Below are 21,546 nucleotides of genomic sequence, written 5' to 3' on the forward strand. Positions count from 1 at the left end.
TAGAAACACAGTCTAGGGATCTCCAGGATTTGAACACGAGCCCCCCACTCATTGGCTCTCTAACCTTGACTTAACCTCCTAAGCCTTGGACACCTCGTCTGTGGTTGCCAGTGAGTTGTGTCTTAGGTTGGCAGAAAATTCAGAGGACGTCACGTCGTTAAAATGACACAAGTGTATAAGATAACTGACCTACAGGAAAAGTGCCAATAAAATCACTCTGGCTGATTATTGCCGGTTGGTTCTGCTTCTCAAAACTGATCAAACGGTGTCCACTGACCAGGAGGTAGAATATTGAGAGGGACACAGACCTGTGCATCAGCGGGCGTGCGACGCCTCTGCCGCAGGATTTGTGCCAGCGACGGTCTGTCTCAGCCAATCACAGTTCAGTGGGAGGGACTCAAGCTGAAACCCTCAAATGGGAAGGTCTTGAATCTTGTTTGTTTCCTACCAATACAAGGAACCTCATGAACCGGGCTCCTCCGCTCCTCACACACGCTGATAAGAGTCAAAGGCAGAAGACATCTGGATGGAGGGGACAGCACAGATGGCCCTCGGGGGTCACAGAAACGAGTTCCTGTCCCAGCTTGCTGCTTGCCAGCCGTGTGTTACCGGCTGAATCGTGTCCCCACCCCCCCAGAATCCCTATGTTGAAGCCCTAACTCCAATGTGACTTTATGTAGAGAAAGGATTCTCAAAGGGGTAATTAAGGTTAAATGGGGTCATATGGGTGGGGCCCTAATCCATTATGACTGGTGGCCTTACAAGACACCAGTGGCTGCACACACACAGAGGACACAGCGAGAAGGCAGCCGTCTACAAGCCAGGAAGAGAGGCTTTGCTGAAGTCACCCTGAACTTCCAGCCTCCACACGAGATAAATTCATTTCTGCTGTGCATTTTGTCATGGCGGCCCCAGCAGGCTAATGCACTGAGCGACACTGGGCCACGGGCAGCGTCTCCCTGAGCCTTACTTGAGCCATCTGTGAAATGGGACCATCACACCGACCACGTCACAGTTCAAGGGGATGGCAGTATGAAGTTTGGTGGTTTCTGCTACTCAGCTAAGAGCTCAACACATGTTGGTTACCACAGATATGCTGACAGACTGTCACTATGCATCATTATAAAGCCGCCGGGGTTACAGTAACGAGAGCGGAGAAACCCTCTGATGAGGAAGAGCACAGGGAGCAGCAGCTCCGGCCGGCCCCCCAGGACGCCGTCCGCCCCCGTGCAGCTCTGGCCGCCCCTCCGGGACGCCGTCCGCCCCCGTGCAGCTCTGGCCGCCCCTCCGGGACGCCGTCCGCCCCCGTGCAGCTCTGGCCGGCCCTCAAGGACGCCGTCCGCCCCCGTGCAGCTCTGGCCGGCCCTCAAGGACGCCGTCCGCCGATGTTCCCTCCTGGCGGGAGAGGGGAGCTGGGACCCTGAGCTCCATGCTGCCAAGAGTCTCACACCCTCACGCTGCCACTGTGAGCAGACGCGTCAACAGCTCCCCAAGGCTCCCGTGGGGAGAGCAGTGCCCCTGTGGACAGCTCCCCAGAGGGCAGCCAAGGCCCTCGGCAACTGGCCACTGCCCGCTTCCAGGTCCCCCTGCCCCACCCGACTCCTGCCGCGTGACTGCCGGCTCACGCCTCAAAGCCCAGTGGGGTTGCCCCCCCATCTCCGTTTCCCTTTCCCTCGCCCCCACCTCCCCAGGTTGGTAGCACTCACCGCCCCTGGGGGTCCCAGTGCAACCCCCACCTGCTAGTTTCGGAGGCCACGGGGGGTGGTCCCCACGGCCCGTCTGAGCCTGGCCGGGTCGCAGACACCGTCTCTTTCCTGGGCCCGCAGGTGCCAGCGCAGTCTGCACAGGACGTGCCTGGGCTGCAACAAGCCGACCGGGTCTGCCAGGCCGTGCCGCCCCAACCAAACACCTCGCTGGCTTGTCAAGGCAAAACTAAAACCCGGGGATCCGTGCCAACGCTCGCTTGGAGAACGGGTTTCATCGTCATGGTGGAACTTTTCAGGAAAACAGACAAGGTTCCGCTGCAATCCACCTCTAGAGACTCCCTGTCCGAGGTTACGGACGCAGAGAACGCGCTAAATCCTAACGCGGACGTCCGCTCCTGGAGACGACATCACGTTTGCCTGGCCGTCCACCCCATATCAAGCTCCTCCATGAGCTGCACTGTGTGCCAGCCTCCCGCTGACCGCCAGACCCGGGAAGGAGCATTCTAGATCGTGGGGCAGCTTTAGGTTTCAATGACCGACTTTGTCTTTGGGTCTGTGTGGTCTCCTTGAGTCTTTTGTAGGGACCGCAGATCATCCGCCTGCGTGGCCAGAAGGTCGGGGGGAGGGGGAGGGTGTGCCCCGTTCTCTCGAAGACGGATGACTGTATTCCCATGTAGGCACCTGGCTGCTCTGAACCGTTCTGCCAGCGACAGTGGGGTCCTGGAGGAGCCGCGTGGGAAGCATGAGGGGCACCCACCTGACCCACGAAATTAATAACTAATCGGTAGAATGTCCGGCATGCACCGGGCTGGACACCACGCTCCCAGGGAGCTGTTCACCCCAGTGAGGTACATCAGCTTGCTGCCGGGCACTGGGGTCCATGCCCGCACATCGCCTGTTTCTAGGGAACTACATGGGCCCCCGACGCCCGGGCAGAGCCTACTGGCCACATGGGTGAGCTGCATATTCTCGGGCAACTTCTGCTCACCGGGGCCCCTCTGTGGTCAGGCGCCATCAACACCGGTCGTCAGGACACCACTGCAGGTGTGGCGTAGGCGGCACAGGACTGGCCGAATTAACTCCTGCCGTGTTCCGGAGAGCAAGCACTCGGCTGGCCGGCCCTGTCTCTCCCAGCCTCTCTCAAGTTCCAGCCTGGCCTTTGACTTTGTTTACTTCGATTTTGTTTCCTGCACGAAAGCTCACGATAGCGGAGCGGTCGACCACCGAGCTAGGAACGGCGTCGAACCTTCGGGAGATGTTAAAGGGACTGTCATCAGGTGGCTTTTATCCGGTTGATGCCGCGCTATCCGCCCCCTAGCGCCGATCCCAGGTTCCAGATCACGCGGGTCAGCGGCCGACAGCGGGCTGGCCGAGGGATTAACTCCGGAGATCCCTTTCACTGAACAGACAATCGGCTTCTCTCTACTCAGCTGAGAAAACCGTGTGCAGCTTCACAAACAGTTCAGGACAGCGACGAGGGCGACGGGAAGTCCCACCCTGCCTGGCCCGTCCTCCGCCGGACTGGGCAAGCTTTTCCCAGGGATGCAGGAGCCACTGAAAAGCCCGTCCTCACTGACTGCGCACTCGGGAGGTGGTGGCTACCACGTCCGGGTTCAGGGTCCAAAATGCAGACTCCAAAAGAAGTCTGGTGACCGGGTCTCCTGCCAAACCTCACGGTTCCAGGGTTCCGGAAGGTGCCCCGGGCTCGACTAAGCAAAGTGAGAACGGTCGCAGCCGGTGACCCAAGTGACCATCACAGCTGTCATCACGGCTCACGTCTCCCCCCCAACACACACCTCTCTGCCTGAATTTCCGCTGGGTCTTCCCAAAGCCGTAAGTGGATACAGTGTTTCCAAGCAGTAAGTGGATACAGTGTTTCCAAGCAGTAAGTGGATACAGTGTTTCCAAGCTTGCTGAGTCCTGCTAAGGATTCAATCTTTAACAAACAAACCCGCAGGCATGGGACATGCTGGCCATGAGGGAGACCGCCGGCAGGAGGCCCTTCTGAGGGCTCTGCCCTCTGGGCGGGGAGGCCCTCCTGCAGCCTGACCTACATGGGGCCCCGTGCACCTCCTGTGCCCCCTGCCCCACACCAACCCCGGATGTGACCGCCCCGCGCGGCCCCGACGACACACGGGGGACGGGGGACGACGCCGGATGCACACCGCCAGCCCGCTCTTGAGAAAGAACAGACTCCCACACAGGAACGCAGCAAAGCAAAGAGCTTTTTTTTTCCCCTGCTCATTTCTCCAAAATCTCACATGAAACAACACCCGCCTTCAGAGAGTCAGGGGCGTTCTCTTCGGCGCCCCCATCTGATCTAAAAATACGACATTATTTTTTTTTCAGTTGTGGAAGCACAAGATAAACCGATCGGTTTTTTTTTAAAAAATGCAAATACACCCGAGCATCTGTGAGTAAGCGTGCGGCGGCGAGGGGGGGCAGAGGCCACCATGGGGTCCGTTTAGTGAGGAGGGCGCCCCACGGGCCGGCTCTGGCCAGGAGTCCGGGGGGGGGTGCTGGGGGGGGGACGAGGCCGGGCCCGGGCTGCGGATCTGTCCTGTAATATAGAGATTAAAAAATGCAGAAAGGGAAGAAAGAAAGGAGGGCGCACAGCTGCCGTCCCCCAAACAGACCTCCCATCTGCCACCCACGATTTGCATGTCACCTTCTCGGGGCTCATTTGTACTTCATTAACTGCCATTGACTTAACAAGATTTATGCAAATGACACTGTCGGAGCTCCCCAACTCCCACCGCAATCAAGTGATTATGTATGTACAACTCTCGCCGCAATGAGAAATTCACATATGACAGGCCCGCTTGCCGCCGCCAGCCCGGGCGCTGGCTCTTCCTTTTTCTTGCTTTGCTGGTTAATTTTTATTCCAGTAGATCTTATCTCATCAGTAAAGAAAAAAAAATAATAATAAAGCAGGAACTATCCGAACCAAATCTCCTCTAAGGCCTCAGAAAGAACAAAAACGAAAGGGGGGGGAGGGAAGTAGGTCCTGGTCCTGAGGTCCTCACGCAAGGAAATTATTTGGCAGGAAACAAGTCACAGTCTCGATGAAACGCGTCTCTAACTGGGGGGACGGGAAGAGACGGGATCCCTGCGTGCTGTGACCTGCCGGCCCCCATGCTGGGGGGAGCAGCCTCCATCCGCACGACAAGCTGTCAAGGGCAGGGAAGCACAGTGGGCATGATTCACCGGAACGCAGACAACCTGTACCGACCGACGGGAGGCAGGCGCAGGGCGGGGTGGAGACGGCCTCGTCCCTCTCCTACCCCACCCGTGAGCCGGGGCCCGCGGCCCCCACACGTGGGCCAGGTCTTGAGCACGGCTGAGCAGTAAGACAAAGCTCTCCACTGTGGGGCAGAAAGGCAGGACCTGGGTGCAGGGTGCAGAAGACGACATCCCCGTGGAGGAAGTGACCCCTCCCCCCGGCCCCGCGAGCCAATGACCTGGCTGCGTTCTCCCTGGAGAAACACGCTCCTTCGGGACAGTCTCTGAGGGTTTCTTCTACGTGACTGTCGGTTTTTGTCTCACGCTGCTTTCTGAAGGCTTTCCGGCAGGGCAGGGGGCAGATCACAGGAGGACCCGGGTCCCCATCCTGTCCCCATCGCACAAGCTGCCTGGGTCGGGACCCGTTCACCCTGCCCCGGGGTTCATTTAAAGTTAAGGAAAACACAGCTGCCCCAGCAAGGCAACGTTTGGGGTGTAGTGGAATACTTTACGCAAAAACGCTTCACAAATAACGAACACTCAGTTAATTGTCCGTTTACTCCGCAAGCAAGTCTGTTGGGTGTCTGGGACATGCCGGCCAGCTCCGGCTAGCTCTCAACCACTCCCCCTTCATTTCTGCTAGCTGACGTCATCGCACCAGGAGGGATGGGGGGCAGAGGAATTCTGACTTGTCCTAATGATCTCGGTCCCTTTGCAAACACATGCACACACGTGTGTGGGACACACCGATCTGCTCCGGCCGAGGTCCCGAGCATGGCTGACTGGAACCTACAGACGTCCCGGAGTTTAACAAACCCTCTGGAATCTCCACGTGCTCATGCGTCAAGGGACTGGGCGTGGCCTGGTGACCCATCTTACAGAAGTGCAACGTGAGGACCCACCGGGTGTCCATTTCCAAGGAAGGAGCTCGTCCGTGGCTGCACGCATGTGGGGGGGGGGCAGCCCCGAGGAACGAGAAACTGTGGGCGCTTCCTGCACCATGGTCCCCCCCAAAAAAAATCAGACCGAGGTTTTGACGTCGACAAGATTATTTTGAACGTTCACAATTAAAAGGCTTCCAAGGACTGGGTGATGTTCACCTTATGCCTCGAGGGTCAACTGCCACCCTCACACGTACTGAAAACCACACCCCTTCTGCAGATGAGCAGGGGACAGACTGAGCGAAGGCTCCAGTGACACCAGGGACCCACCCGGCGCACGCACTAAAAATTACGGCAACAGTCTGGTGCGTTACGTTCTATATAATATTCCCAAAAGGAAACGTCCGAGGGTCAATTATTAAATGAGAGGAAGAGAGTATGAGAGGTTTTCACAATTCTGGTTTAAAATGGTCTCCACAGCCTAAAACTGACAGGTCCGCCTTACCTTCCTTACGCAGAGAGTGGGGTTTGCAGATAAACGCATCAAGAACAAGCCACCGTGGGCACTGGGTTTCTTCAGGGAAGAAAGCCCTAGCGTGACGACACCACCTACCAGCCAAGAGGACGGGGTGGACTCACCTTCACGGGGCCCCGCGCCAGTCCGCACGGTGGTCTCCCGGCATGGGGACGTGTCCTGGAAGGCACCCTGCGGCCCTCCTCCTCTGGCCCCCACCTCACCTGTCCCTCGCCCACACCGGCTGCATCTCTGCTCGTTGCAATGGTGCAGCTGCACTTGTGGGCAGACTCCAGCCCGTCAAGGGCGGCCAGCGCCAAGGCGAGTTCCTAAACAAACGTGTCCAGACACCAAGGTGCCCGCAGAAGAGGGCGGCCGCCGCGAGCGATCGCCCAGAGGGACACAGCGGTCCCAGCCGTGCCCGAAAGAGGCTGAGCGTGTGTCCTGCCCAGAGGATATTTTCCCCCCAACTCTCCTAAGCAGGGCGCACTCTAAATCAATTGGCCTTCTTGAACAAACGGAAAGATGGCGTTTCCAGCAGCCACGGTGCCGGGTTACACTCTTGCTTTTCTCCAGGACGCAGAACAGCGGAAGAGGTCACGTGTGCTCCTGTTCTGCTCACGACGTCAAGTCATTTGGGGTCTGGGTCTCTGGGCTTAATGGGACCCTCAGTGCAGGCTGCCAGCCACCCAGGCCAAAACAAATGCTCGAGACTGGTTCCCTTGTGTAACGAGGAAGTTTAATTAAGGGCCCCCCCATTGCAGCTGTAAATGTTCCTTTATAATAATAAGGTCTAAATGAAACTGAACCTAATCAAAGTCACAATTCCTTCATTAGCAAATTACAAACAAGACCGCACAGCTGACACACCGGCCGATGATTATCGCAACTAATTGCCTCGTTGTTACAAACTAGCCTGAAACGGTGTTCAGATGTCCGTGTGTGTGCGAGCGAGAGAGCAAATTAGGGCCACGCCGGGCTATTCCCGGGCTCACAAGGGGCTCTTGTGCGGAGAGCTGATTTACCCCCGTCGCCCGGCGGCGGCCAGCGGCCCAATCAAAGCCCGCGACAAAAGACAGCCTTTGAAGCCAGCTCAGCCTGGAAACACGCTCCATACGCGGGCGGGCGGGCAGCCCGCACTTCATTAGGGCCTGTTGTCACATTTTCCCTCTTCTTATTCTAATGACCCTATTTTAATACACACAGGAACCTCTCCTAATTGATGTCAAGTGAGTGACTTCTACATTCATCAACAGAGCACATGAAACGGACGGACGTCGGCGCACGGGCCGGTATCACAGCCCAGGGACCGAGGCGTGTGCGTCTCCAGCTACGGGGGGGGGGGGGGGGGGGCGGGGGGAGTGCGGAGGAGGGGGCGGCGGGGGCGGGGGGGGGGGCGGCGGCGTACCTGTTTGATGGGGATGGCCCGACCGCTCCCGATACTGTCCGCGCGGCTCTCCAGCCCCTTCTTCTCCTTGTCGGGGTCACTCCCCTTCCGAGACTGCAAACAAACAAACACAGAAACAAAAGTTAGTGGGCGGCCGGGGCGGCATCTCCCAGACGGCGGACACCTGCCCCTCTTAGCATGGTTCCTGCGAAGGTGGTCCCGAGGCGCCGCGGGGGGCCTGGGTGCGTGCACCCCCCAGCCAGGGGCCGGCTGCGGGTTCTTCCATCTCCACGGAGGCACTGTTCCACGGAGAATTTTCTCAACTTTTCCCCCTTCCTTTTCCACCACAGAATTATCTTTTCATTCCTTTTTTTTTTTTTTAAGGAGTTCGAAATTCAATTACGAGGAACCAATGGACCGTAAGGAGAAGTGGACGCCCAACAGGAGAACACATTCGGGAGCCGCCGTCCACGCTGCCTGGGAGGAACGGGGGCTCCTCGCGGCGCATTCGGGAGGCCTGCGACAGGGGCGCGCATACATTTAATTAACGTCTGCGGCATTAAAAACATTCTATTAACGACTCAGCCGTGCAACGTAATGGTGCACGCTGGATCCCCATCAAGGTGTCGGTAATGTTTCTTTTTATTGCTTCTGCACGGTGAGAACACCACAGACTCAAAGCCAGATGAGTGTATCACGACACACACACACACACACACACACACACACAAACAGGAAGAAAGTTGAAACTGGCTTTTCCGCCATGACATCAGTGCTCTGGGAGTGTGTGGGGAGGATGGTGGTGGCAGCTCCCTTCGCCGAGTGCCGGGGCGGCTTTCCCAGGCCCTGGTGCTGATGGGACGTGAACGGCGGAGAGGATGGTGGTGGCAGTTCCCTTCGCCGAGGGCCGGGGCGGCTTTCCCAGGCCCTGGTGCTGATGGGACGTGAATGGCGGGGAGGACGGTGGTGGTGCCCACCCCAGAGGGGGGAGCCACATCTGAAGCACCCCCCACCCCGTGCCAGGGGACGTGGGAGGAACTCCGCAGCGACGTCCCCACCTCTTGATGGCACCGAGGGAACGTGGGAGCGCCATCACTTCCTGACAGATTTATTTTATTATGAGAGAAAGGATCTGGGACTCGTCCTCCTTAATAACTGTGCTGACAAGTGACAACTTCACTCCATTACTTTTCAATGGGAACATTACTCACGCAATATTGAAAATGGAGAAACATTTTCGTGTGCTTTTCAAATCCGAGATGATGTATGAAACGGGCCGGCACGGTGGTGTCCGGCCCGGCAGCGGCGGGGGAACGGCGCCCAGCGACTCGCGAAGGGGCGTGAGGTGGGGGGCGGCTGACCCCCGCCGTGGGACGCAGGGGAAACGGTTCCCACGACGTGAACTCAGAGTTGGCGTTTCCCCGGGCTCGGGGCTCACTGGAGAAGCACACTTCCCTCAACGAGGACAAGAACCGTTACTTACCGGGCACCCGCGTGCCGGGCACTCGTACAACAAGTGACCGAGACCAAGTTGCAGGAGGACATAGAGCTTAAGGCGTATATATCCCTGTGGGCTGGAAGAGGACTGGGAGAGATTTATCCATTCCTCGTCAGGAATTTCAGCTAAGGGGTTAGGGACTCACTTCCCTCTAATTAATTCTTTAATTAATAATGTACAGTAAGACCAGTGCAGCGATCCTAAATTCTCTTCCCCCCACATCTCAACTCCTGCGAGGGCCGGAACGTGAGGTTTCTTTCCTACGAACAAGTAAGATGTAAAAGCTCATGGTGACGACATTAAAAAAAATTTTTTTTTTAAGTCAACAGGGATGATGAAAGGGACCTCTAGAATTTTATCAATTCTAAAGTTGGAAATCCATCTTCATTATGCTCCATGAACCGGGAATAATTAACAAAACAAACATAAAAACACGAGCGGCTTCCTCGAGGCAGGGACCATCTGCGCCCACGTCGCTGGGAGCAGGGCTTCCGGGCTGCGGCAGGGGCAGGACTCCGCATCCCAGCGCCCCCTCCGAGAGCCACGGGGTCGCCGTGGAAACAGAACAACTCCCCAGCGATGCTCGTGTTCTCCTGAGCGTCTCTGATGACGCGGAGCAACTCAGGGAGAGCCGCCAGGGGCAGGCTGCCGGGCAGGAGGGTCTGCAGGGGCTCAACCCACGACTGCTTTCCTCTGGCAGGCTGTAGCTCACACACGCCCGTAACACTGAAATCCAATGGCCTGAGCTCGCTCTCTCTCTCTCTCTCTCTCTCTCTCTCACACACACACACACACACACACACGCGCACACGCACACACACGCACGCACATTCCTAGGAAGCCCCCCACCCCCGCCCTGGTCTTTCTGCCAACTCTGAGCTGCCATTGTCCCAGGAGGGCAGCCAGTGTGACCGCGGAGAGGGCTCCATGAAATCGTCAGCTATGCAGCGGCTCTCAGCACAAGCCGCCCAGGGCTGGGGGGGTGGCGGGGGGGGGGGGGGCGATGGGGCATCCCGCCTGCCACGCACAACTAGACGCCGAAACAGAGTTTATCACACGTGTCACGGCGGGCTGGCAGCGTGCCCGAAGGCTGAGTGTTTAGCCTCGGCCAACAATGGACAGAGGGAGGAAAGGCTAAGAGGATGTAAGAGGTTAAGATGATCGGAGGGTCAGTTCTTCCTTTATAAAAAGGCTTAACTTCCTCCCGTGTGACGAAAGAAGCCAGGAAGGGAAGACCCCCACCCCGTCTCCCATCCACAGGGACAGGAAGCATGTCGCTGCCGAAAGCCCTCACTGTCCCACGGAAACCTGCTCCCACCCCCCGTGACCAACGACTCAGGCAGGGTCTGCTGGAGCCCCGGGGTGGGACCCACGGTCTCCTCCGCAGGAGACAACCCACCCTGCCTGTCACCCTCTTCACACTAACAACGCTGCTGCCCGCAGAGTCACAGCGAGTTCCTCTGAGCTGGGCCGCGTCCCCTCACCATCCTCGGCTACAGGGTACACTTGGCTCCGCTGAATGGCGTCGGCATCGCACGGTGAGCTTTGAAAAACACCACGCAAATGACAGCGTCGTTAGGAAGCTGGGAGAGAGGCAGCAGTTATGGACCCAGATAATCAGCGCCAAGCTCACGGCAGGGCCGATCCCTGGGCAGGGAGGCCGGGCACCCCCCGGGCGACACACCCCACGCCGGACGGCGGCCACTCTGACCACGACTTGACTCCCTGAAGTAGCGGCAGCAGCTTGTACCTGAAGAGCCACAGGGTGAGTGCACACGGTGCGTCTTATTCCCGCACATCTGGACGCCCTTTCCCAGGAAACACCGACCCACATGAGAGTCAGGGCCACCAAACGAACACTGTTCTACGGACCCGAACTGCAAAACCAGGAGTTGAATGGCTGTAGCCTTTTAACCTTCCTTTTCTCAAAAACAACACTAAAAATAGATCTATATCTATCTGTGTGTGTGTGTATATATATATATACGTGTGTGTGCGCGCGCACGCGCAAAATGAGAAAGAATTTAGCTTTGAAGAAGTGTAATTCCTACCACAAATATAAACACGATTTGCTGCTACAGATTTAAGTTTTGGTAATTTTGTTAAAAAAAAAAAAAGGGCACATAATTTATTTTTGGTTAGAATCGGGTATCTGCGCAAAGAGATGTCCCGGGGACATTAGCCCAGGGTGACACGCCGCAGGGCCTCCTCCACGGGGCTGAAGGACGCTGGGTGTCCCACGTCAGTTAATGCTGGCCTCTGGACGACGCTCCAGTCGGGGAGGTGAACAGTGTCTCTTCTTCTGGGACACCGTCCCAGTCTGCGGGGACTCTTCCTCACAGCGCGTCTCCGTGGAAGGCACGCACATGTCCACTCCACAGAGACGCACTTCCTGCTCCCTAGGGTCCATAACTACCCACAATTACCTGGGAAGAGAAGTCGATGAAACTTCACCTGTTTAAGGACAGGTGTAAACCCCTCACAAGGAGAGTTAAGTTTCCTAATTGCTACAATTTCTAAAATCAAGTGGCCTCCTTTCCATTCCTTAGGCAACAGTGACATCTAGTGGACGTTTCTAAGATCTTCAAGCCAAGAAGACTGGCACATCACTGTCCCTCCCCCATCACAACCACCAGGTCGTGTCCAGTGTCAAATCTGTAAGGAACGACCACACTCACCAGTCAGCTAGCTGTTCCTCCTTAAACGTCAGGCAGCAAACCCACAGAAGCTCCTCCCACGACCCCTCATTCCTGGGCCCACTAACAAACGTGTGCAGCTGGATTCAATTTTTAAAACCAGTTTAGGAGCAAACTGTTTTTTCAACATTTTTAACTTATTGATTTGAGAGAGAGAGGAAGAGTGAGACACAGAGAGAAAAACGCTGATCTGTTCCTGTGTGTGCCCTGACTGGGGATCGAACTGGCAACCTCTGAGTGCCGGGACAATGTTCTATCTAACTCACCGGGCTGCCCGGCCAGGCAACCTCTGAGCGCCGGGACTATGTTCTATCTAACTCACTGGGCAGCCCGGCCAGGCAGCCTCTGAGCGCCGGGACAATGTTCTATCTAACTCACCGGGCTGCCCAGCCAGGCAACCTCTGAGCACCGGGACTATGTTCTATCTAACTCACCGAGCTGCCCGGCCAGGCAGCCTCTGAGTGCCGGGACTATGTTCTATCTAACTCACCGAGCTGCCCGGCCAGGCAGCCTCTGAGTGCCGGGACTATGTTCTATCTAACTCACCGGGCAGCCCGGCCAGGCAACCTCTGAGTGCCGGGACTATGTTCTATCTAACTCACTGGGCAGCCCGGCCAGGCAGCCTCTGAGCGCCGGGACAATGTTCTATCTAACTCACCGAGCTGCCCGGCCAGGCAGCCTCTGAGTGCCGGGACTATGTTCTATCTAACTCACCGGGCAGCCCGGCCAGGCAACCTCTGAGCACCGGGACTATGTTCTATCTAACTCACCGAGCTGCCCGGCCAGGCAGCCTCTGAGTGCCGGGACTATGTTCTATCTAACTCACCGGGCAGCCCGGCCAGGCAACCTCTGAGTGCCGGGACTATGTTCTATCTAACTCACTGGGCAGCCCGGCCAGGCAGCCTCTGAGCGCCGGGACAATGTTCTATCTAACTCACCGAGCTGCCCGGCCAGGGCTGTTTTCCAACATGTCAAGGGGAAGGGAACAGCCCTTGGAGCCCAGCTCCACGAGCAGTCTGTATTATCAGATACATTTATCGTGACGTGGTTAAGGGAGCCTTCGGCACCGTCAGGAGTCTCCACTAGTCCCGGTGCCTGTGGCACTTGGCCTGGCCAGCGCCGGCATTCCCGGCCCATCCAGGTGCCCGGGCGCGGGGCCCGCCCACGTGTGCAGCGTGAAGACACGGGGAGGCCCCGTCCAGCCTCTCTATCTCTCTATCTCTCTCTCTCTCTCTCCCTCTCTCCCTCCCTCTCCCTCTCTCTCTCCCTCCCTCTCTCCCTCTCCCTCCCTCTCTCTCTCCCTCCCTCTCTCCCTCCTCTCTCCCTCTCCTCTCCCTCCCTCTCTCCCTCCTCTCTCCCTCCCTCTCTCTCTCCCTTCCTCTCTCTCTCCCTCCCCCTCCCTCCCCCTCCCTCCCTCTCTCCCTCCCTCTCTCCCTTCCCTCTCCCTCCCTCTCTCTCCCTCCCTCTCTCTCCCTCTCCCTCCCTCTCTCTCTCCCTCTCTCCCTCCTCTCTCCCTCCCTCCCTCTCTCCCTTCCTCTCTCTCTCCCTCCCCCTCCCTCTCTCTCCCTCTCCTCTCCCTCCCTCTCTCTCCCTCTCCCTCCCTCTCTCTCTCTCCCTCCTCTCTCCCTCTCCTCTGTCTCCCTCTCTCTCTCCCTCCCTCTCTCCCTCCTCTCTCCATCTCCTCTCCCTCCCTCCCTCTTCCTCCCTCTCCCTCCCTCTCTCTCCCCCTCCCTCCCTCTCTCTCTCCCTCCCTCTCTCCCTCCCTCTCCCTCCCTCTCTCTCCCTCCCTCTCCCTCTCCCTCCCTCTCCCTCCCTCTCCCTCCCTCCCCCTTCCTCCCTTTTCCTCTCCCCCTCCCTCCCCCTCCCTCTCTCTCTCTCTCTCTCCCACGTGGGTGGGCTTTGGCAGAGAGCACGGGAAGGAAATACTCATTCCCAGTTACTCTACTTTGATCCTTCCTGCCTACAGTTTTCTCTTCGGTCCGTACCCCGTGGGCAGGGTCCGGGACCCTATTTTCTGGCACATTCCAGAGCTGCCCTTCCCGTGTGGGGTCGGGGCACACTGGAGCTCCCTTATAAACAGCCTGGATTTTTAAAAAGTTACTTCCAGGCTTCTCATCTCTTTCGTTGGGATAGAAACCGAAGCCAGTGACCAGGACACGCGGTCCATGGACGGCATCCCGAGCCCGTGTGTCTGCTCCCCCCCCGTCATGCCCTGGCAGGACTGGCAGGGAGACAGAGGACACTCTGGTCCGTGGGTCCACATCCCAAGGCCCTCACTCCTCCCCCGCGGCTGGCGTTCGTCCTGTCCACCCTCTGCCTCTTTGGGAACGGGTCCTCAAGTCCGCTGAGCCGTGACTGAGGCACAGCGGCTCTGTGAGGTGACACCCTCTCAACCCCAAGTCCCCGACAAGTGCTGGGGGCGGGGACAGCGCCCCAGGCTGCTCAGCTCACGGCCGCTATCCGGGTGTCCGAGGGGTTTCACAGAAGGACGGCTCACTTGTGTGCACCTTGAAGGTGTCGGATGTTCCCCTAAACGCCTCCCCCCCACCTGCCGCAGACTGCTTCTGCCTCGCACCCTCAGGAGCCGTTCCACCACGTCAGCCTGGGGGAGGGGACAGTGGAAGCAACGCCCAAAGGCTCTGCCCCTGCAGGGCGTCCTCCCAGCGACCTCGCAGTCACCTCTGTTTCCAGCTCAGAGAGGTTAAGTCACCTGCCCAAGGCCAAACAGCCACTGGCAGCGGAGGCCAGTGCTGAGCCTGCTCTGTCTGGTCTTCCCGTCCGTCCAGGGCCGGCGACGGTCAGAACTCACGAGGCACAGGGCACACAGCGAAGGAAGGGTGTGCGCTGCTGGGACAGACCTCGGCAGTGATGGCTGTCAGCGGGGTGGGGGGCGGGGCAGCCGCGGACACATCCAGGCCATCTCCACATAGGGCAGCGGATGAGACGGCAGACCCCCGGTCACCCCGGCAGAGTCCCCACTCTAGTTCAAGGCCAGGAATACTGAACTTGGAACTTCTTCGCCTCTAAGTCAGTGGTAATCGACCGAGAGAAGTCAAGCTGTTCAAACAGGAGCCACTGACACTGGACCTGGTCCCTGGGGCTGACCTGCGTGGTGGACGGTGTTTGGAGGCATCCTGGTCACCGCCCACATCGTGAGAACTCAAAATTCCCCCGGAACTTTCCGAATGTCCCGGAGAACAAAGCCACCCGGCTGAGACGCGCTGGGTGACGAGCTTGCACTGCAGAGACCTCGTCCCTGGGGAAGCAGGCTCTCAAGCCCGATGACGCCGGTCACAGGCAGCTCTGCCTGGCGTGCTGGGCTGGTGGCGTCCCTGGGTGTGCGGACAGGACGGGGCCGGCACCTCTGGGTGCTGAGTTGTGCCGGGGTTCTCTGCATCCCAGCCGCCCAGAGAGCCCGAGGAGACCACCCGGGCCTGGGCCCCACACACGGACGCCGAGGTCATCGGCCTTGGCCCCAGGAGCGGACCAGGTTTTGCGATGCTGCCCAGGTGACACTGAGCGGTCTGGGTGGAGAGCCCTGCGGTCAGCAAGCCTCCAGGACCCGTGAGCTCGACCCTCGGGCCAAGGAGGGGCGTCTGCCAAAGCTTTTATATCTCATCCTGAAAGGCCAGACGCTCCCATCTGGGAAATCTGGCCGAGTTCAGCCATTCTCCTCATGTCCAATGTGACAAGTCTCCAGCTAGAGACAGAGAGGGACAGGACCGTGGGCATCTCTGCACAGACCGCTCCCTCTTTGCTCGGACACAGGGACCTGAACTCCCCGCGCACCCCTGAGAGATTCCTGTTGGGCTCAGTGCCCAAACCTTTGCCATCTCCTAGTTTTCTCGGGCTTCCGGGAGCATCCACACCCTTCTCACCGATTTAGTTTGGATTCTAAACATGTCAACGGAATCGTCCGGCGGGCAGGTCACTGCTATTCACTGAAAAAAGGTTGGGAATGCCACTCACGGTGAAGAGGTTGGACCGGCGCTTGGACTGCTTGCGGACGGGCGTGGGGGTGTTGGCGGTGGGCGGGACATCGATCCGGAGCTCCTTCTGGCTGGTGCTGGGCGTCGACGGGACTGAGGAGGAGTAGTCGCTCAGACTGCCGCCTCCGTTACTTGTCTGCAACGAGTCAACAAAACCACGGTCTGGTGAAGGACACACCCCGGGGAGCCGGACGCGGCCACCCACGCAGATTCACCACCGACCCACGGGTGCGAGCGAGTCACACGGACCGGACGCCTACGCACGCCAGGCTGGGCGGCCTCTCTGGCTTTGCTCGTTGGATCAGCCTTAACACATGGTTGACCGCTCACGAGTGAACTCGTGTTGGCTCTTACACTAACTATTTCAGTCTCTGAAACTCAGCGTAATATAGGATGACTGTATTTGTGACCCTTCGCCCTGAAGGTCGAAGTTCGAAAACCAGCACACCGTTCTGTATTCTCCCGCGGACTCCCTTTCTCCCCACTCTTCCAGGCGCGAGACCGCGGACTCCCTTTCTCCCCACTCTTCCAGGCGCGAGACCGCGGACTCCCTTTCTCCCCACTCTTCCAGGCGCGAGACCGCGGACTCCCTTTCTCCCCACTCTTCCAGGCGCGAGACCGCAGACTCCGAGGTGCGGTAAACAAAAACAGTCACGGGGTGGGCCATCTAAACCTGGACTATCTTCTACCGCTCGCAGTTTGAACATACGTATTAAAGATACTGTAAAATCTTTCTCTGTCATGTAAAGTGTGTGTTTCAAAAAGGAAAGCGCAGGGAAACCAGATATATTTGCAAAACATGTTGCGTGCCATTACCAGTAGGTGATTGCTACATAGTATATACCACACCAAAAAAAGTTACTAAAATATATCTGTAAAATACAATACATAGCAGGTATGTACAAAGTTTCATTTAAACTCATTATGTATAAACAAAGTATACTGAAGTTTATTTTTAGATCATTTCACTTTCAAACTCAATTACGAAAAAATAGCCGGTGACATAACTTCTGCATAAAATTGCCGGTCAACCGTGTGTTAAGTACACAGGGTTTCATTCCGGAACCCGCCGACCCTCTCAGGGGGTCCTTCCTGTCTAAGAAGTGACTTAAGAAAACAGGAGTCTCTTAGCCGCTTAAATGTAACCACTTCAGAGAGTTAGATGTAGTGGTTTTCTCCTCCCTCTGAAAAGGAAGGCGCGTGTGCGCAGAACCACACGGGTCCCGGTTCCTTCGCGGCTCCGGGCTCGACACACAGAGTAAGTGCCCTTTTGCCCGGCAGAGACACAGTTCACATCTTTTAAATCTGGAAACGCGAACGCTCTTGGAAGGTGTCCCAAGGTTCACAGGGACCGAAAGCTGCCTCGGGTGGAGACACGAACACTGGTGAGCGCCCTCGGCGGGACGCCCCAGGAGACGGTGGCTTGCTTCCCGAGCGACCGGAAGCTCTTCTCGCCGCCCCCTTTTAAGAAAGTGCCCTCAGGACACCTGTCCAGGAAACGTCATGAGAAACACCAGCGGAGGAGGAACAAGCCACCTCTCCTTACGGGGAAGGGGTTTAGGTTAGGTTCTTCAAAGCGACAATTATTTTATTTACTTCCAAAAAAAATAACAAAGCAAATGTTGTGATAGGAAGAGAGTTTCCGCAGCCTCAGGAACGTAATAATTATACGTGAGAGCGGCTACCAAATCTAGACGCACCGTGAGGTTAGTGACGGACATCCACCCGCAATCGTCCCACCTGGAGGCTGACGGGAGGAGGCCGACACGGGGTAATTTAAATCCACGGCAAAGACTGCAGCTGCATGCACGCCCCCCGGACCCCACCCCCTCGGCCAGCACGCCTCATAACCCCGGCCGCATGCTGGCGGGAAACGTCCAAGAATGCAGCCCATAAAAACCACCGGGCCACAGCCTTCCTGAAGGAAACGTGAAGCCAATTAACAACACGCTGTTATTGAGAAAGTTGAAAAACAGAAAGCAAATCCACGGGGGGGGGGGGGGGGGGGGGGGGCTGGTGGACAGCCTCGGGCACGCAGCCCCGGGCTCGGACGCGCCTCTTGGTCTGGCTCGGGCACGCAGCCCCGGGCTCGGACGCACCCTTCGGTCTGGCTCGGGCACACAGCCCCGGGCTCGGACGCGCCCTCCGGTCTGGCTCCTCCGGGGCCCCGTACCTGGCTCATGTGCACGGCGGACACCTGGGCGGAGCAGACGGACGAGTGGCTCGGGGAGTTGGGGAGCGACTTGCAGGGTCCTATGGACAGCTGCTGCTTCTTCCTCGTGGCGACAATCTTCTGGGCCACTAGGAGACAGACAGGGAGACAGAAGGAGTCCACGTGAGGCTGGTTTCCAAACCACAGAGAACATGGCGGGCACCCTGCCATGCGCTCCTCCCAGGGTGACAATTCCCGGTGGCTAGCTGGGCGCATGGCACAGATGAGACATCTCCTGGGGCCTCTTCTGCCCCCCCTCCATCCCCCCCCTACGGCTGAACGTGGTTATGCAAACCAGCACCAGCCGACGGGATGGCAACCTAGGGGCGTGCGGCAGCGTCCAGCACGATTCCTCGGGAGAGCTGCCCTCGCTCTGTTTCTCCGAGTCGTTTCCCTCTTGCTGCTTACAGAGCACACGTGTTGGCTGTGACCCTGGCGGGCACCCTGGCGGAGGAGGGGGAAGCCACCCTTGGGGGGACACGAGATGGAAGGAACCCTGGACAGACCACATCATAAACCTTGAGGGTAGAACGGAAAAATACACACCTATCTCACTTAAATTATTCGAATACTCTGATTTCTTTTCCCTCAGTGACTTGCACCGAAAATAACCCTAAGTAAGACCAGGCTCATGCAACCCGAATCCCCTTGAGAAATGAAAAGAAAAACCGATTTCCTGCAGAGCCTAAAGAATCCCTCTTAACTTTTACAAGCTGCCCGCGCAGAATCACACTCAGGACGTGTGATTATATCAAAGGCGTTTTCTTTTTCTTTTTTTTCCCCTTTACTTTCTATTTTAAATGTACAGCTACAACACACATTGGAAGTTTATCTTAATCAATACAAATCTCAGTTCAACCAGCCAGACCTTCTCGTGGCAAACAGGCCCGCTGATACAGCATATTGGATTTAATTGGAAAGGAAGTCAACGAGTAGAACGCTCTTCCTACACACCAATAGGTGTGTCACCACAGGAGAACGACTGCGGCTTTCGTGTGAACGGGCGTGCGTCTTCGGGGACGCGCTGTCATTAAGTTTGCTTGATACTCAATCCCGAGTTCGCCCACACGGCTGCTCTCTTCACAGACACCCCAGCCAAGGAGCGCACTGCCGTCCCCCGCGATAGGTCACAATACAGAAGGGGGTGGGGGGGGCGGGGGGCCCAAGTGTGCGCGGACCCTGTCTTCTCCGAGCGAACACAACTTGGTGTGTCCAGAGTTTACGGCGCTCATGCAAATGAACGACGGTGTAAACGTGATTAAGTGAAGACGCGATCTATAAAAAATGGCTCCCGGGACGGAGCGCCAGCCCCATTAGGCCAGCCCACCTCCAATAGGCCTCTTATCATTCTGAAAGGACGGTATCAATTAATCTATCTTCCCGCGGTGTATTGATCATCACCTTCATCAGCTAATCATGTTTAAATTACAGAGGAATCGCGCGGCTCTCTGTCATTTCAAAATCATCGGCGTATTGATGGGGGGGTATTTGACGACATACATTATTTTATAAATCATTACAGAACTCCCAGATGAAATTTAAGTTCAGTTCAGAGGTTCTGACAGCTGCATAAACCGGTGTCGTTGTGGGTGAGCTGAGATCCGAAGGACCCTAAGTAAATTATCTTGAAATCCTGACTGTTTGGGTGACTGTCATTTACTTCTTCTTGGGTGGGGGCGGAGCGAAAGGGGGTGTTTGACGATCGACTCTAATGCCCTTTTATTTTAGGCCAACCTCAGAGACACTATGCAGTCGGATGACTGGAGCTTGAAGCTCATCAAAAAAGCACAAAAAAGCACAAACGTCGGAATTAAACAGGGCGCGGCCGTCAGAAGAGCTCTGTCTGTAGGCGCCTCCCGTAAATATTTTCTCTGCGAAGAGATCTGAGAAACTTTCTAAGGTAAAGTCAAGTGTGGGCTCCAGACTTCCCACTTGGGAGGCCAGGAACAGCCATGTCACGAACAAAGAAAACGTCTGTCCCTTAAAGCCTCTCACTGAACCACGGACGGTGGACCGAAGCCTGGCTCACAGGCCAACGACTAAAATCCTGCTCATTTAATGGTTTTTTTTTTTTTTTTGAGAGCGAGAGAAAGAGGGAGGGGACGGACAGAGACAGACAGGAAAAGACAGGAAGGGAGAGAGATGAGAAGCATCAATTTGTAAGCTCGGCACCTTGGTTCATTGACTGATTTCTCATATGTGCCTTGGCCAGGAGGCTCCAGCTGAACCAGTGACCCCTTGCTCAAGCCTGCAACCTTGGGCTCAAGCCATCGACCTTGGGCTCAAGCCAGTGACCGTGGGGTCCTGTCTATGATCCCGCGCTCAAGCTGGTGAGCCTGCACTCAAGCCGGCAACCTCTGGCTTTTGAACCTGGGTCCTCCACGTCCCAGTCTGACGCTCTATCCACTGCGCCACCGCCTGGTCAGGCAAAAAGGAAAATCCTGATCATTTAATCAGCATTCTCCACATTTCTTACAAAACATTAGTAGTATTTTTTATTTACTTTATTACTTTTTTGGTAACACGTGGGAGAACGCTCTCATAACTGCTGCCTTTTTTAACTTTACGCAGGTTGATTCTACTATTTTCCCACGACTGTTAGCCCACACTCGAATGGAAGAAAGGAATGATGGAGGACAAAGAGGTCGTTCCAAAGCAGACCGGTTCGGAACTGCAGGGTCACCCGCCCAAGTAGGGGACACGTCACGAGGGATGACGAGAGTGCCTGACTTAAGAGGAGGCCCAGTCAGAGGGAAACGGGGGGGGGGGGAGTCGGAGCGGCTAGTCTGTGAGGTGTGGCACCGCCCCCACCCCCGCAGTGAGGACAAAAACCTACGAGCCACAGACAGCGCCGTCTCAGACAGTGCTACGGCCCTGTCCCTCAAATGACCTTGTAAAAATCAGGACAAATTCACAGGACAGGAGAGAGGAGACTGTCTGTGTGAATGGTGAGCCCATCCCCCCCCCAAACCACACCGCAGTGGGTGGGAGACGCTGTTCTCTTGTAACTGGAATCATTAACTACTCCTAATACTCAGAACCCGTCAGTGTTCACAGTGCTGAAACATAAATGTGACCCCAGCCCTGGCCGGTTGGCTCAGCGGTAGAGCGTCGGCCTGGCGTGCGGGGGACCTGGGTTCAATTCCTGGCCAGGGCACATAGGAGAAGCGCCGATTTGCTTCTCCACCCCTCCCCCTCTCCTTCCTCTCTGTCTCTCTCTTCCCCTCCTGCAGCCGAGGCTCCACTGGAGCAAGGGTGGCCCAGGTGCTGGGGATGGCTCCTTGGCCTCTGCCCCAGGCGCTAGAGTGGCTCTGGTTGCAGCAGAGCGATGCCCCGGAGGGACAGAGCATCACCCCCTGGTGGGCAGAGCGTTGCCCCTGGTGGGCGTGCCGGGTGGATCCCGGTCGGGCACATGCGGGAGTCTGTCTGACTGTCTCTCCC

The 21,546-nt window shown here is 57.0% G+C and overlaps 1 protein-coding gene across 8 annotated transcripts in view; it reads right to left on the reverse strand.

Moving 5' to 3' along the window:
* The window catches only part of AGAP1 (ArfGAP with GTPase domain, ankyrin repeat and PH domain 1), a 520,801-nt gene that overhangs the window by 252,797 nt on the left and 246,458 nt on the right, over positions 1-21,546 (reverse strand). For all 8 annotated transcript variants that reach the window (XM_066233630.1, XM_066233629.1, XM_066233636.1 and 5 more), the window contains 3 exons: positions 18,067-18,194; positions 15,874-16,029; positions 7,732-7,824 (listed from right to left, as the gene is read on the reverse strand). In XM_066233630.1, coding sequence (XP_066089727.1) covers positions 7,732-7,824; positions 15,874-16,029; positions 18,067-18,194 — 377 coding nt within the window. The remainder of the gene's footprint in view (positions 1-7,731; positions 7,825-15,873; positions 16,030-18,066; positions 18,195-21,546) is intronic.

Source organism: Saccopteryx bilineata, chromosome 5, assembly GCF_036850765.1.
Source record: "Saccopteryx bilineata isolate mSacBil1 chromosome 5, mSacBil1_pri_phased_curated, whole genome shotgun sequence".
In the NCBI taxonomy this organism is placed as follows: Eukaryota; Metazoa; Chordata; class Mammalia; order Chiroptera; family Emballonuridae; genus Saccopteryx; species Saccopteryx bilineata.